The 16,959-nt window shown below is 34.5% G+C and overlaps 1 protein-coding gene across 2 annotated transcripts in view; it reads left to right on the top strand.

The window, feature by feature from the left end:
* Window positions 1-16,959, top strand: part of KMT2E (lysine methyltransferase 2E) — an 86,158-nt gene that overhangs the window by 10,975 nt on the left and 58,224 nt on the right. Inside the window, exons 2-3 of one of the 2 annotated variants that reach the window (XM_032402333.1) lie at window positions 10,336-10,408; window positions 13,336-13,520. In XM_032402333.1, the coding sequence (XP_032258224.1) occupies window positions 13,450-13,520 (71 nt within the window). In that variant the 5' untranslated portion in view covers window positions 10,336-10,408; window positions 13,336-13,449. The remainder of the gene's footprint in view (window positions 1-10,335; window positions 10,409-13,335; window positions 13,521-16,959) is intronic. The other variant, XM_032402334.1, reaches the window with a different exon arrangement.

The raw sequence follows: 16,959 nt of genomic DNA on the forward strand, positions 1-16,959 counted from the left end.
TGTCTAAGTAATTTCTTATCTTGAAGTAATCTAAAACCAAAAACTATAGATAATGCATCATAGATTGGGTTGACACAAGAATGAGAACCCCAAATTCCAAGTAGGGGAGCCATGTTCAAAGAGAACATTTTAGCTTGACACTAAAATATTGGTGAATGATATTTTAAATTAAAAATACAGTGTTTAAGATATATATAATTTTTAAATGAATCTCCATGTTAACTGACTTTGATGAACTCACAAATTTTGAATTCCTGTTGTTTAAATATATAAATCCAGATTTTTTTTTTTTTTTTTTAAATATCTTGGAAATCTTAAAATGCTTTTTCATGCCGACATCTTGATTTCAGACTTTGGTCTCTAGAATTGTTTGTGGTCATGTGTTGCAGCATCCTTAGGAAACTAATACACCCCTCAACCTCACTTACCCTCAGTGAAGCCCATTGCTAGACAACACATATGCACCACACACACATACACACAAATAAAAAGAATTAAAATGCTGTTTCAGAATCTGATTGTGATTTGTCCACTGGGGTTTATAGGATTCTGTCTAGATGAAATGACAGATTTCAGATGTCTGTGGAATTGAATAGATGCGCTGATCTATAAAGATCCAGTAACCTTTATTATCTTCTGAGATTTAAATTCTACTTTTCTTTAGGACTCTTCTAACTGTTAATATTGTAAACTAGATTCATTTGGTGGCAAATAGTTGAACGCCCTCTAATTGAAGGCAGTATAGTAGCTACTAATTTTGGCTTGCTGATCTTGCACATATTTCTTAAGGGAAGTAACTGATGATTGTGTTGGCTAATAACCCTGGGATCAGTTTGTGTGGTTGCAAATTTTAGCCTGTAATTGTTTGATATATTGTAACATGGTTGCTGTATGTTAGCAAAACCTATTAATTATACACTAATGTAATAACTTTTTGATTTTTAAATTTTAAGTAAAAACTGGCAGATCTTATGGTCTTGGTATTGTGCCAGAAGACAAAAATTCTTTTATTGTGTAATTACGTTGAGAATATCTTATTTAAATTTAATCCAGAATGATAGTGGAGATTTTTTTTTTTTTTTTTTTTAAGATTTTATTTATTTATTTGAGACAGAGAGATGAGAGAGAGAGAGCACATGAGATGGGGGAGGGTCAGAGGGAGAAGCAGGCTCCCTGCCGAGCAGGGAGCCCGATGCGGGACTCGATCCAGGGACTCCAGGATCATGACCTGAGCCGAAGGCAGTCGCTTAACCAACTGAGCCACCCAGGCGCCCCAGAATGATAGTGGAGATTTAAAGGTAGTCTCTCTCTGCTGGTATAGCCTAGACTCTCACTTACAGGGAGTTTAAATTTTACACCTCTTATATCCTGAAGTAAATGGTTCATTAAGGATTTGGAGAAAAGTACTTCTAGTTAAGTCCCCAACTTCGCACAGCACTTTTTTCATGTATAAATGACTTTTATAAGGGTGGCCAATCAGCTCAGTACATGTTGATTATTTTTTATCTGTGTATATACATAATGTTTTCTATTTGTAAAGATAGGTCTTTAAAATTAAGTTGGAAAGTGAAAGTGGATGTAGCCTGTCTCATAGCAAATATACTGGTCAAACTGGGGCGCCTGGGTGGCTCAGTTGGTTGAGCGACTGCCTTCGGCTCAGGTCATGATCCTGGAGTCCCTGGATCGAGTCCTGCATCAGGCTCCCTGCTTGGCGGGGAGTCTGCTTTGCCCTCTGACCCTATCCCCTCTCATGTGTTCTTTCTCTCTCATTCTCTCTCTCTCAAATAAATAAAATCTTAAAAAAAAAAAAATACTGGTCAATAATAGCACTTGTATCTACCAACTTCATTCTTGACATTTTATTTTTCCTTTTATTGTACAGTTTCTCTGTGATTATATGCCTTTTCAAGACTGGCTGCTCTAAAAGCTTGAACAAGACATATTATAATAAGTTAATAAAGTTTGCATATCTGAGTAATTTTCTTAATGGAGGCTTAGATCTACTAATTCCATAATTCATTCTTGAGAGTGAGATGCATAGACATTTTTTCCCTAAGCTTCAGCTCTCTAATTCTTATGCACTGCTCCTTTCATTTCCGGGTTTTTGATTTTGTTTTTATATTTATATTAATGTATGCAGAGGAAGAAGTTGATTGTTGAATACTCTAAGTCTTGGGATTAAAAGGACTGGGGAAAATGCTGTAGAAATAAATGGTTTAAACTTGGAAAGTATTTTTTCTTATTCATTTTGCTAGTCTCTTGCTGATTTTGTAGTTTGTTAATACTTAGAAATTACTCTTTTTTAGACTTAAGATTTCTCTAGTAAATATTTTAAACGTGGAATTTTAAGATCTTTATAGATATTTACAATAATAGAGCCTCTGTTTTTCACTAAGTGGCTTCAGTGGTCAACAGTTTTGTGACTAGGATTGATTAAATTATTATTGGATTGAATCATGGGAACTTCATGCTTTTAATTCTAAGAGGGAAGGCACTAACATTCATACCAACTCTACAGGGTAGATATTTTATCCATTTTTTATGAGAGGCCTAGAGAGACTCAGGGTCACATAGTTGAAAGAGTGACTGATCAAGGGGTGCCTGGGTGGTTCAGTCAGTTAAGCATCCGACTCTTGATTTCGGCTCATATCATGATCTCAGGGTCGTGAGATCGAGCCCCTCATCAGGCTGTGTGCTGGTATGGAGCCTGCTTAAGATTCCTCCCCCCTACCCCCCACATGCTCACTCGTTCTCTCTCTCTCTCAAAAAAAAAAGTGGCTGATCAAGAATTTGAATTCAGATCATTTGAAAAAATCCTAGCTCTCTATTGATCCTTATAAAGGACTAATTTTTGGCTAAGTTATGAGAATACACAAATCATTATCAAAGGCAATTACTTAAAACTACTCTAAGATACCTTTGATTATATTATATTGCCTTAGTTCATTAAAAGGGCCTTAAGGACAACTTAATTTTGTTCATTGCTCATTCCCAAGCACATAGACATGTTAACATAAATATGTTAAATGCATAAATTTGAGTTTATTTTATTACATTTTAAATTAATAGAATAGTTGCCCTATAATCTGGGGGAGAAGTGCTTAAAAACATGCAAGATTTCTTCCATTGTTTGGAGACCAGATATTCAGAACTCGATGGTGACAAGCTGGAAGGGTTGTTGATTATTGGAAATTATTCAGATGATGAAGATGATGGTGGGAGCCATGGAAACTGAGGAAAAATGAATCTGGAACATTGGGGAAGCACAAAAGGCTAGGTGAGCAAATAGACTAGAAAAAAGGATTAAAAAGAACTGGAAGAATGGGGTACAAACAAGAAATGGAATGGAAAGTGTGTGGAAGAGATTCAGTTTGAATGTTTGATTTTTGTGGTAATGGCAGATATTTGAATAGATACATACCCTGTAGATGGCTAGGATTAGGAAATCAAACAGGAATGAATGGTGAAATCCAAGATGGATGGAGACTAATGGGAGGATTGAGCCTTGAGAGACTCCACATTTTAAAAGTAATAAGAGGAAGAAACAATAATAAAAAAACAAAGTTCCAGAAGGAAATCAATAATGTTCTTTTGTGGCAGGTACTTTGTTTTGTTTTGAGATATGTTCCTGTTCATCTAAAAGGGGGAGGGGGGCGCCTGGGTGGCTCAGTCGTTAAGCGTCTGCCTTCGGCTCAGGTCATGGTCCCGGGGTCCTGGGATCGAGCCCCGCATCGGGCTCCCTGCTCCGCGGGAGGCCTGCTTCTCCCTCTCCCACTCCCCCTGCTTGTGTTCCCTCTCTCGCTGTGTCTCTCTCTGTCAAATAAATAAATAAAATCTTTAAAAAAAATAAAAATAAAAATAAAAGGGGGAGGAAGGGATTAAAGGTGTTAGGGTGAGGAAAAATATGATTTAATCAAGAATAATTTAGGTGGTATCTTCACCACCACGTTTTAGGCTTTGATAGCTAAAATGTAAATATTTCAGTTCTTGGTATAGGGTAAAGGAGATGATCCAGTTTAGAGAGCTAAGCATCTAATAGCTATTTCAGAATAATGGGTCAAAATGTAATCTAGTGGTTTAAAAAAATATATTCTTTGGGAAATTAAGGGAAGAGATTAGGGTGGAACAGGTTTTATAGCTGGAATAGTTTTTTGAGGTAGCTTGATTAAATTTTTGTTTATAGATGAAGAAACAGCCCTCAGGAGGTTGATCTGCTAGAGACCTCAAAGCTAGTTTTGTGGCAGAAAAGTCTAAGGAAATTGAGAATGCTTCCAAGGAAGCGTAGTAAGTACTTACATGATCCTTGAAAGTTTAGTAAGATTTTTGTTGGGTGGGATGGACAAATGTAAAGGAATATTACTTTAGAAAATTCGAAGGGAATGAGCAAAGATAATGCCAACAATAGCAAAAAGACTGGTATAATCAGAATTTATGTATTGGAATATTAGTGTGGAACAGGGTAACCTGATAATGTCGAGATTAGGAATTTAACTGTAATTATTGTGAGCTATGCTTTTTTGAAGAGGGCAAAATTAGGATACTAGTGGGTTTCGAAGTATATCTGTTCAGTGTCTAAGCAATTGTTATAAAATAAAGGACCGGAGCAAATGCCTTTTTAAAAAATAAGACATCCAGGCCACATCCCAGACCTACTAAATCAGTATCTGTGGGAATGAGGCCTAGGAATCCCATCATTTTCAACTTCCGACCCCAGTTACATGAAAAGTAGCAGTTTGTGGATTTATGTTTGAGAACCACTGGTTTAAAGGTCAAGTTAGAATAGGAAAAGAGACCACTTAGAAAATTACTCTGGCAGCCCAGGTGTGAGATAATAAAATGTAGACAGTAGAATCTGGAAGATTTGTTTAAATCCTATTAATTAGATTTGATACATACTGTTTTTAGATAGGGAAATAAGAGAGCACTCAAGATCTTTAGTCTGAAAGAAATGATTCAAAATAGTGATTGAAGGAATACTTAGTTAATCTTGAGACTAGAATGAAGAATGAGAGAATAAAATTATTGCCAACTTTGTTTCCAGTCAAGAATTATGCCCTTACCTGGTGGGATACTTATTTAAAGGCTGAAAAAGCAAGAATGAACCAGCCTACCAGTCTGTATAGGTTGACTAAAAGATAAATGCAGGTTTTTTGTTGTTTTGTTTGATTTTTTATTACAGTAGACTCCAGCACTACTTTTGGAAGCTTTTTTTTTTTTTTTTTCTGCTTTGGGCAGGTAGAGTTTACCAGTGAAATAAGTATTTTCTTTTAGCCAGTAATTTTTGAACTATTCTCCAGGAAGCCATAGGCTTTTCATGGAACTTAACTGGTAGGTGGGAGGATGTATAGGCAGGAACATTCCCCTGCTATCCTCTTTAACCACAGACAGCAAATATGAGGTACAAATGCCTACTGTACCTATTCACAGATATTACTGATCACTTGAGGCCTTGTCTCATTGTATCTGGCTGTGGCCTCCTTAACATAGTACTTCCAAGTTGACATTAGCAGTCTTTGGGGAAAGCATAGGAGATTCAAGCTATTTTTCATCCTGGAATCAAAATATATGCATAGATTTTACTGTAAAATTTCATTTGTAAAAAAAGTTTCAATACCCAAAGGTTTGAAGGCCATAATTTTAATGTCATTTTATAAAATTAAATTTTAAATTTTGAAGTAATGTAGATTTACATGCATTTGTAAGAAATCCTACAGAGAGGGGAGCCTGGGTGGTTCAGTCAGTTAAGTGTCTGCCTTCGGCTCAGGTCATGATCCCAGAGTCCCAGGATCAAGCCCTGCATCAGCTCCCTGCTCAGTGGGGAGTCTGCTTCTCCCTTTGTCCCCCCCCCCCCCCGCAACTTGTGCTCATTCGCTCTTTCCCTCTCTCTCTTACATAAATAAAATCTTTTTTAAAAAATAGAAACTGTTTTTCCTTTACCCAGTTTCCCTCAGTGGTAACATCTTGTAAAATTGTAGTACAGCGTCACAACCAGAATATTGACATTGATACAGTCTATCCACTTTGTTCAGATTTCCCCAATTTTATGTGTGTGTGCATGGGCGTGTGTGTCTGTGTTTAGGTTCTGCGTTTTTATCACATATGTAGGTTCCTGTATCCACTACCACAGTTAAGATATAGAACAGTTCCATCTCTACAAGAATCCCTGGTGTTACCCTCTTAAAACCACATTGATCTGTTCTCTGTTTCTGTAATTTGTCATTCAAGACTTACATAAATGGAATTATAGGGTATGTGATCTTTTTGGGATTGGCTTTTTTATTTCACTCAACATAATTTCTTTGATATTCATCCAAGTTGTTGCATGTATCAGTAGTTCCTTTATATTGCTAAGTAGTGTTCCATTTAATGTCATTTTCCCATTTGATAGGTACCACATAGGACATGCAGCCTCAGACATTTCCTTTTAAATCTGCAGAACATGTTTCTCATTTTCTTTTGTTAACTTCCCTGATTCTGTTTTCTCCTAATATCTCAATCACCAACTCCGTGAGGACTACTGGGAGCACAGTTTAAAAATTACTAATGTAGATAGCATTTTTTTTTTTTTTTAACAGAAGGAAGTTGTATCCATGAAGTATGTGGTATTATGCATTACAGGTATGATGCTTCACATATGTGATGCTTTACATTGAGGTATATGGTATTACTGCTTTTGTACGTAAAAGTAAGCTTTTAAGGAATTTGGGAAGATGTGATTATTCTTAAGTTTGAAGATTTTTTTCTTCTGCGCTTGTACTGTGAGCAGTAAATTCTAAGATAATGTATTTGTGGGCCATATGGCAAGTAGAAAGTGGCAGTAGATAACTGTTTTAGCAGGAAATAGCTTTTGTTAGTTATATTCTCAGGTATGAGTAAAGCCTAAACTCATTCTAAGAGCAGTTTTGTGTGTATAGGAAACAAATTGTATGTTTATACTCAGGGACTCCAGTCTAACCTATCAACTCTGTCAACTCTATCTGAATTGCTATTTTATTTTATTTTTTTTTTAAGATTTTATTTATTTATTTGAAAGAGAGCATGAGCAGGGAGAGGGAGAAGTAGACTCCCTGCTGAGCAAGGAGCCTGATGCGGGGCTCAATCCAAGGACCCTGGGCTCATGACCTGAGCCAAAGGCAGACACTTAACTGACTGACCATCCAGGTGCCCCTGAATTGCTACTTTAAAAGGCCACATTTTACAACTCTGGTTTAGTGATCTCCAGCACTTTGGGAGATGACCAATACTACTCAAAAATAGTAGCGTGGTGCATTAAAAAAACTGATAGTATTGAAATTATTTTAACTTGTAGGTGCTTTGGGGTGGGGACGGAGGAATGTACCCGTACTTCAGCTGGTTGCAGAACTGGTATTTAGAAGTTTTCCAAAAACCCTAGAAGAAAGAATGCCAGACATTATATAATGCCAGACAGATAGTTCACTATATTGTATTCATACATGTATTTTTTAAAATTAATGTACTTCATCTTTTAGAGCAAGTTTAGGTTCACTTCAAAACAGAGAGGAAAGTATAGATTTCCCACATGCCTCCTCCCGACCCCAAGTACAACCTTCCTCATCGTCAGTGTTCCTCATTATTATGGTATATTTGTTACATTCGATGAACCAGCATTGAAACATCATTATCAACCAAAGTGTATAATTTACATTATGGCTCACTCTTTGTCCTCATGTATTTTTTTTTTTAAAGGTTGTTCTTCTTAAGACTTTAATACCTTTTATTAAGGTTTATTTATTTATTTTGTTAGTAATCTCTTACACCCAACGTGGGGCTCAAACCCACGATCCTGAGATCAAGGATCACATGCTCTTCTTACTGAGCCAGCCAGGCACCCTGGTCAGAAATTCTTAGTAGTTTACTTGACTTTTACAAATATAATAGTTGAGAATTGTTCTCCAGTACTCATTCTTAAGGACTTTTACTAAATATTTAATTCCCAGAAATTTTATCTGATCCACTAACTGAGTGCCACACACCGTCTTTGAAACAATTCAGAAATGTGTTCTATGATTATTCCTATTTACAGATGAGGAGCTAAGGCTTCAAGAGAGTAAGTAACTATTATTAGTAAGTGGCAGAATGTGAAAGCTGAAGCATTGCTACTTTGACATTGAGTTTAGTAGTAACGGAATTGTACTCAATATGATACAGTGAAACACTGTGAGACTTTTACAGAACCAGAAAATACACTTTCTGAACATTGAATTTTATATGTAGGTTTCCATTTTTCAAGTAGGTCCACCAACATTAACCCTGACACAAGAATACAGATTTTATTTGCTACAAAAGTATTATAATGTAGGTTGGTGAAATTGTTTCTAGGAACCAAGTGGGTGTGTGTTTTTTTTTTTTTTTAAGATTTTATTTATTTGACAGAGACACAGTGAGAGAGGGAACACAAGCAGGGGGACTGGGAGAGGGAGAAGCAGGCTTCCTGCCGAGCAGGGAACCGGATGCAGGGCTCGATCCCAGGACTCTGGGATCATGACCTGAGCTGACGGCAGACGCTTAACGACTGAGCCACCCAGGTACCCCCCAAGTGGGTGTTAAAGGGGATTCAAGTTAAAACTTAACTGGTTAGATAGGTGGTCTTTGCTTAACAAATAGTTTTATATAAGAAATTGAATTATACTTGTACAAATTAGTAATCTCAGATTTGAAGCACATGTTTGTTCCTGCAAATAATAGAGAATTTGAATATCCTTTGATGTCCTTTGCACCATCCCCGAAATATTTTAAATCTGAATTTTAGACTTTGAGCCCATGCGTCTCCACTTCTGTAGTGTTTTAATGCATTGTTGTGGAACACATCATTAAATAGATCAGGTTTGGGGGAGGAGCAGGGTGGGTTTCATTACTGTTCTTTCAGTGTGCTAGAATAAATGCAGTCCAGATGTCCTGGAGTGCGACACTTATGTATTTATTTAATTTCTCCTCTTTCTGAGAGAAGCATTTGTCAATTTTTTCCTCTTAACTGTAAACACCAGTCATCTAGCAAATTTTAATTTCAGGCAAACTAATGTGTAGGTTCTGGAATCGGACTGCTAGCATTCCAATCTTGATTCTGCTATTTATTAGTATAGAACTTTAGACAAGTTTAATCTCTACCTTGCCTGTAAAATGGGGATAATAAATGTACCTAAATCATAGGCTTGTGAGGAAGCATTACATCCTCACATAGTCATTATCATAGGCTTGTGAGCCTCATTATTTGTTATTGCTATTAGAACTTTCGGTGAGATTTGAGTATCAGGTAAGTGCTTGTAGAGCACTGTCTGATGGTAATATTAACCCAGTTGGAGAAATGAATTTTCTGTTGTCAAAGTTATTTTTTGTTGCTTTTTTGGAATCTGATATTGTTTCAATTATCAGGAGTAATCTTTTAATATACTTGTGATTATACGGCTTAAACTGTAAGATCATCAACCTAACCTACCTCCATTTATAGTTCAAGCCCAGAGTAGTGAAATGACTTGTCCAAAGTTTCATAGGTAATAACTTGGTAGTAGATCTCGATCAACCAGTATTTTTTTTTTATTATTATGTATTAGTTAACTGCTACAGAGAAAAGAAATCTTAAATTCATAGTGAGGGCAGTTTAATTTTAATTTATAAGGAAATCTTATGTATGTGGTCCCTCACAATTTCTTTCAAGTTTCTTTATTTCATTTTCAATAGTAATTTAGTCAAAAATTCACCAGCTTATTAGTGATACAATTCCAAAACATAAACACTGATTTAATTTTAGTATTTTTTGAGCTCTGCATAAAGTCCTTAGGAAGGACAGAAAGATAATAATACACGACTCTTCAAAGAGATTGTTAGATTGGGCACTTTTATTTAAAATTTTAGAAAAAAAATTTCCTCATATTTTCATCCTTCTGCTTTTTGGGTACAATATTCATCTTTTCAGTGGTATTTTTTTGTTTTCTGAACATGGTCTTAAAAAGCAGCCTCAGCCTTCTAGTTTGTCTGATTGTTTTATAATTGCTTTTCCTAGTTTTTTTATCTTGTTTTTCCTACTTTAGGGTTTTGTTTTGGTTTTGGTATTGTTGCCTTTGCTTGGCTAAATCTGTATTTAATATTGTATTTTCCCAGTTTCTCTTCAGTTGGATTTGGTGTTTAGCTTTAATTGTTGCCTTTACTGTGTTTACATTCATTTGTATAAAGAAGTAAAGAATAAATTTATTTTTTTAAGAATTAGCTTCTTTCTTTGTGTGAGTCCCTTTGGTTTTAGGTGCCATATTAGACAGAAGTACCTATAATTCTATGCCATTTAAAAACAGCTCAATACTCCTGTGTTCACTTGGTTTCTAGGTCTATTCTGGATAGCAGGTTTTGTGAAGACATTTATTCTTTCTTGGACCTCAGATTTACCAGACATCTCATGGTATTTCCTTTTATATTATTTCTTTAATGGCTGCCATTTATTCTCAATGTATTTTGTATATATTTTACTTGACAGTTGGAAAACCAGTTTCTTGATTTGCATATAAGATGGGAAAGCTTTGTGGTAATTGTTTGGATTGTGTTGAATTGTTGAATTTCTTCTAGTTGTGCCTGTGTATAAGCTCACACCTTTTCTGCTTACTACATTGACTTTCCCTTTCTTCTTATTTTTAAAGACACGATTTGACCCTAATGAATTTATGATTTTAAGTATCAACTACATTTTTAAACAGTGTGAGTTTTCTGGTTCTAGAGTTTTTGATATTAATGAATATAGTGAAATATTTGCCATTTTATGGTCTCAATAGATAGGACCTGTTGCCTTCTGATCTTTTGTCAATTAATTACTGAGCTCTTCCCTGTTGAATCAAATTCAGTCTGTGGTTCTGTTTCAGATGCGATGATGTGTCTGTCCTGGGGATGAATGTCTGTTTTTAGAGTGATGCAGTTGTGGAGAAGGTGTCATGTAGTTGCTGTTATAGCACTTAATTGTAGAGGTTGACAACTCATTTGGCTAATGAGGCCAGGGCTGCAGTTTCATCTTAGGTGCGCTAATTCATTCACCTATCCCTTAGAGAGTGCCTGTTTCGCTCCAGGTACTGTGCAGGGTTTGAGAGACAGGCAGTAATCAGACAGACACAAGCTATTGTCTGAAATAGGCTCATGGCAAGCTCTTCACTGCTATTTAAAAATAGTTCAAATGTAGTATTTATTGAGGATTGTATATTTTATAAAAATGGAGCACACTATTGAATACATACTCAAGTAGATTCTTTTAGGTTGGAAATACTACTCAGTTACCTAAAAGAATACATAACAGTTTGATTTCTGCTTTCTAGTTTTTGCCTCTGGTTAAAACAAAAAAAATGGCACTATTAAATATTTAACAACATACACCTAAAATGTAAGACTTCTTATGAGTCTAATGTAAAGATAAGCTGAGCTGAAGAAAACTTCTACCAAGTAGATTCTACCAATAAGGACGAGATTTTTTTTTTTTAAGTTGTAATTGTTACTGTTGTTAGGTCCATGTCTTCAGCATTTTAAAGAAATACACAATAATGTACCATTTGAATAGAACAAACTTTCAGTTTTGTATTGTTTGCCTTTTGTTAATTAGAAATTTTATAGCTTTATGTGGGTTAATAAATATGGCTTTCATGAAGTAACTCTAATATGGTCAGGGGTGCAGAAAAAAGGTAGGGCAGCTTTTCCTTTTTCTCACTTTGCTTAATTATTTTTAGAGGATGACTTTAATTTGATGGAACAAACTGTAAAAACATGGCAAGTTGAAAACTGTTATTACTTTAGTTTCAAAAACTATTGGAAGATTCACTTTAAATGAAGTCTAGAGAGCTTTTCCATGAAAGAAGAGCAACTCTTCTTGTGTGACTGCTACATATTGATTGCTAAATATGTGCAGTGCTGTGTACAAAAATGCTTTACATTATTTTATTTTCTTCACAGAAACTCTATGAGGATAAATTCCCATTTTATAAACAAGGAACCTGAGGCTTAGGTTAAATAACTTGACTAGCTCACACACCTGGTGAGCATTAGAGATAGGTCCAGTGCTTCTGTTTTTAACTTTTAGGTGCAAAAGCCTATTACCATATATTTTTATTATAATATCTTATAATCTAGTAGGTCTCCCCCAGTTACACATGGTTTAAAAATAGAGGCTAGTTTTCTTGGAGAATTCAAACCACTGTTACCACTTTATTTTCCTATTTTGGTATTTGCTCCGATAAGGTATGAGCTCACAATCTGCATTATCTGTGAAATAGGAATTAACCTGAATTAGGTATTCTGGAGGTTACTTGTAAAAATTAAAAATAAATACAAGAATTGCTATTTGAAGAAACCTTGCTCTTCAGTAGTTCAGATATAATATGGCAAAAAACAATTTTGACTGTTGCTCTTTTCCTGTTTATAGGATTATCTCTCTGTTTTGTTCCTGAGTTGTACTATTTTATTACTGAAAAGATTTTGAGTAGATATTTCACAAAGAGTACCATGTGCAAGTGTTATACAGTGAATTAGATTAGAAGCATTGATGTTGAAGCTGAATATATTTTGTTACTTGGTAAATTTGTTTAAAAAATTGTTGAAGTGTATTAGTTTTCTTTACTAATTGCCTGTATCGGGGAATTAGTTCTAGGGAGTTGATACTAACTGAAGAAATCGAGAACTCCCTCAGTAGACCTGTATTTATGTAGTATGGAAAATGACAACCACTTTATTTATTTAATTTTTTTGATAACTACTTTAAAGCAGTGGATTTTATTACAAATAAAATAGCTTTCCTTTTATACATATATAAGCAATAGAGTGGAATTGGTCAAATCCTGGTTTTATTTCTTGAACTGAACAGCCTTGGTTAAGTTATTTAATCTTTCTTGCTTTTGTGATCCTCAATGGTGAAAGATCCCTATCTCAGAGCTATAAGGATTAAATAGATCATCCATCTAAAAGCTTAATATGATGCTTAGTCCATAGTAAGTACTCAATATCTGTTAGTTTAGATCACTTTCTGAACCAGGAAGACTTATTTTAGATACTAGTACTGTAAGAAATTCCATTTTGTCTTTCAAAATGAGTAATATTTGTTGGTTCCTCACTAAGCAGTGCACCTTAGTTAATCTTTCTTTTGGTATTTTAAATTCATTCCCAAAGGGAGATTTTGATTCAGAAACTTCTTTCAATCACAGTCCCATAGCTTAATTCAAAAAGAACCTAAATGAAATAGAGAATCCCTTCCTGAGCAAATTCCAGTTTATATGGCTATTTTACTTACTGTTGTTACAGTATGACTGTGTTAGGAATGAAGATGATTTTTAACTTTTTGTTCCCTTTTCTTTTAAACAGGGTTTGTGGATGCACTTAGATGTTTGCAATGAGCACTGTGGCTGGCATGCCCCAGTGTTTTGGATACCAATGCATAGGACTCCATAGTAATCGAATTTACCAGAGGCGAACGTCATGAGCATAGTGATCCCTTTGGGGGTTGATACAGCGGAAACATCATACTTGGAAATGGCTGCAGGCTCAGAGTAAGTATTTAAATTAAAAGTATTTTGGATAGGAAAAGCAAAATATTTTATACAGTTATTTTAGCACAACCAAGCAGTGCTTGGTTTGCATTTATATTTTTTCTCATTTTAGATTCTTGTTGAAAACAAAATATCAGAAGGTTAAAGGCAAAAATTACCTTAAGTTACTTTTTAAAACAGCTCTTGAGCCAAAATGCTGTATCTTTTTCTAATTCTTTTTGTCTTTTCCATCTGCTTATTGTCAACCTCAAGAATCAAGATAATAGGGGCGCCTGAGTGGCTCAGTCATTTTGGCATCCAGCTCCTGATCTCAGCTCAGGTCTTGGTCTCAGGGTTGTGGGTTCAAGGTAATAGATTACTGTTTTTTTAAATTGTAAGATTTGTCATGTTTATATTGGAAAAGTAATTTGGTTTAAATTTGAACATTTAAAAATATTGTAAGATCCATTTAAACATGGAATATGCTTTTTTTTTTTTTTTAAGTTGAGTTGAAAAAATTCAAGCCATTTTTAAATAAGAGAAAGGGATTATTTTCTGCCGGATGATTATTTTGATAACCTTTGCTTTTATGAGAGCCGTTTCTGATGGATTCAATGAAAGGTTCTTACCTTGCCTCTAGACTATTTGGTCTAGGCAGTTGTGCATATAGATTTCATTATATTTTGTTTTTGAATGACCAGCCACTTTAACACTGGGTTATTGGCTGTGAGGATTAATTGATTGTTTTTGGAAATTGCAAGAGATTCCAGTAGCAGTGTTTGAAGGATAGAAAGATGCATATGTTTGTTCTCTTTTTCAATAAATAGATACATTGTGTCTAACAGGACTCTAATTGACCAGAAAGCTGATCTTGATAGAATTTAAGTTTGAAAAAGGAAATTTATTTTAGGGCCTCTAAAACTGATATATGGAGAGGATAAAAATGCTGTTTATTCTCCTTTTGCTGTCATTTCAAGTGGTCTTACGTGTTTCACCACTTCTGTTTGTGCCATTGGGAAAAACCCAGAGATGCTCTCTAATGTTTCAGTAATATATTATACAGTCTATTTAACTATATGATTGTTGTAATACAGTTTTTAAAAGCCATTATGTTTTTTGCAGTATGTATAAATTATTTTTGTCGTAAAATAATAGATTCCTAACAAGGCACTCTGTGACAGTTGTTTGCCATTATTCTGCCCAAATAGGGATACTGCTGCAAGGAAAGATCCTGGAAGCAGTGCTTGGGAGACAAAGGCTTCTGAGTCTAAAGTACTGGTTTTTCTTAATATGAAGTATCTGGTGGATGCAAATCCGTATCTGATAATAGTTAGAGGCATTTATTGGTAAAGATTTTTTGCTTCCTAAATAGAATCACCTTTACAGTTCTTTTTTTTTTAAAGTCTTTTAAGCAATTAATACAAGATGTAATTTCTGAAATTTATATACTGGATAGGAATTTGTCTAGTATACGGTATGAGATACCTCTGTGCTTCGTTGGCATGTCTAGTATTTGCACTTGAAAGTAATTCACAGACAGACTGGAAGACATTATTATACAGTTAAAAGGGAATGAATAATTCAGTGAAAGAGGGCAGTGTAGGGGATAGCTTCCTATTTTTTTTATTAAATGTATTTATTAGAGTACTTACAGGATGATTTATATTATGGAGCCAAATCTTTTTGGGTACAGATATGGCCATTTTTATTATGGGAAAATGATCAATTTGTAAGTAATTACAGAATGACTGTCTTTCTGTTTTAGGAAATTTTTTTTTTTTTCTATTCCACATACAGGTATATGTCGCTTGGGCATAGCCTCCCCCACTCAGTGGACACAGAAAGTGTAGCTGGTGCCAGTATTTATTATGGGACAAGCATCAGAATTTTTGTGGTTTAATTTTCAAGGTTTTAAATTCCCTTTTTTTTTATTTAAAACCTGGAAGCTTAAAAAGACCCTTAAATAATATTTTCCCTGCTTCCCACAGAAATGAAGCTTTTAGAGTTATTTTTATAAGAAATTTTGATGTAATTAATACGATACTTTTTATTTCAAATACATAATCAAAAGTTGTGTAAGATGCAGGATGCTGGGGGGAAGGGTACATGGGAATTCCCTCTCTATTTCTTTGTTTACCTTCCTGTGAAGCTACATAATTATTTCAAACTAAAATGTTTTTAAGAGAATTACATTTTATTGTATTCATGTGGCTATATAATAATAATTATACATAAGTTTTTTAAAAAAAGATTGTACTGCTAAAATACAATACAGTCTATCACTAATAAACTATTTTAAAATTCAGGAGATACTCAGTGATTGTTTATTGAGTGTTAGTACACTAGACCATATTTACACTACCTTCTAAGGCTATAAAAGAGAATTTATTGGATTACTTGTTCATCTAGTCTATCTGTAGCATTTTATAGACAGGAAATTGAAGTTGAATGTCTAGTTTAGGATCTGTGAAGAATGGGGGTTTGCTAAGCTCTAGTCCATTATTTCCATACTTGGTAATATTTGCTGTTGAATTATTGTGTCTCTAAAATAAAACTCATTATTCTCACCAAGTCCAGCTTCTTCTTTATTACATATTTGTGCTCTTCTCATCACTAAGTTTCAAAAAACCTTAGGTTTGTTTTGCCTTTCCTTCAAAGTTAGGGATCTTGTATTTTACTTCTTTCTGTTCCCTATTACCTTGCCAAGAGTTGGCTCGCTCCCTAAATGTTTGAACTAAAAAGAATAATTTTAAAATATTTTATGAATAACTGACCAGTGAAGATTGATAGACTGTTGGTCTAGCTACTTTAATAAGAAGAATAAAATTTAAAAAAAAAATTTGTTTCATTAGCCTAAGTATTTTTTTAAAGGAGTTATAAACATTCCACAGTCAAATGTAATTGAAGATGTTTTATTTAAAAATTACTTTTTACTATACATAGCACTGATAAAAACCAGTACCTAGATCTTGATGAGTAGAATTGGAATTGAAGCTAAATGCTACAGGGGAGAGACTCTTAAGATACCTTAAAAATTGCTTGTTAATGACTTAGATCTTAGCAATAAGTTTTTACCTGCATTGTGTTTGTCCTTAGATTTGGAAAATACCCGTCACAACATACAGGTTAACATAATGACTAACTGATTTTCTCACTAGTGCCTGGCATGATCCTGGGTACAGTAAAAATGGAAAGATAATAATATCTTTAAAGGGAAAATTGAGCTAAGTGTAAATACAGTTTTTAAAAACTTGATTAGTGAAATGACCATAACTGGAATAATCAGGAGATTGCCTTTCTTATCAGGAAGTTCCATCTGTAAAATTTTTTTATTAACTATATGTCTATAAGTGTAGGCTAATACTGGAAGTAGATTTCTTGCTTCTAGCATAATATCATAGGATAAGAATAGTAATCCAAGAGAAAGCACATTTTGGATCATCACTTATAAGCATTAACT

This window comes from Phoca vitulina, unplaced genomic scaffold (genome assembly GCF_004348235.1).
Source record: "Phoca vitulina isolate PV1807 unplaced genomic scaffold, GSC_HSeal_1.0 scaffold4, whole genome shotgun sequence".
Classification (NCBI taxonomy): domain Eukaryota; kingdom Metazoa; phylum Chordata; class Mammalia; order Carnivora; family Phocidae; genus Phoca; species Phoca vitulina.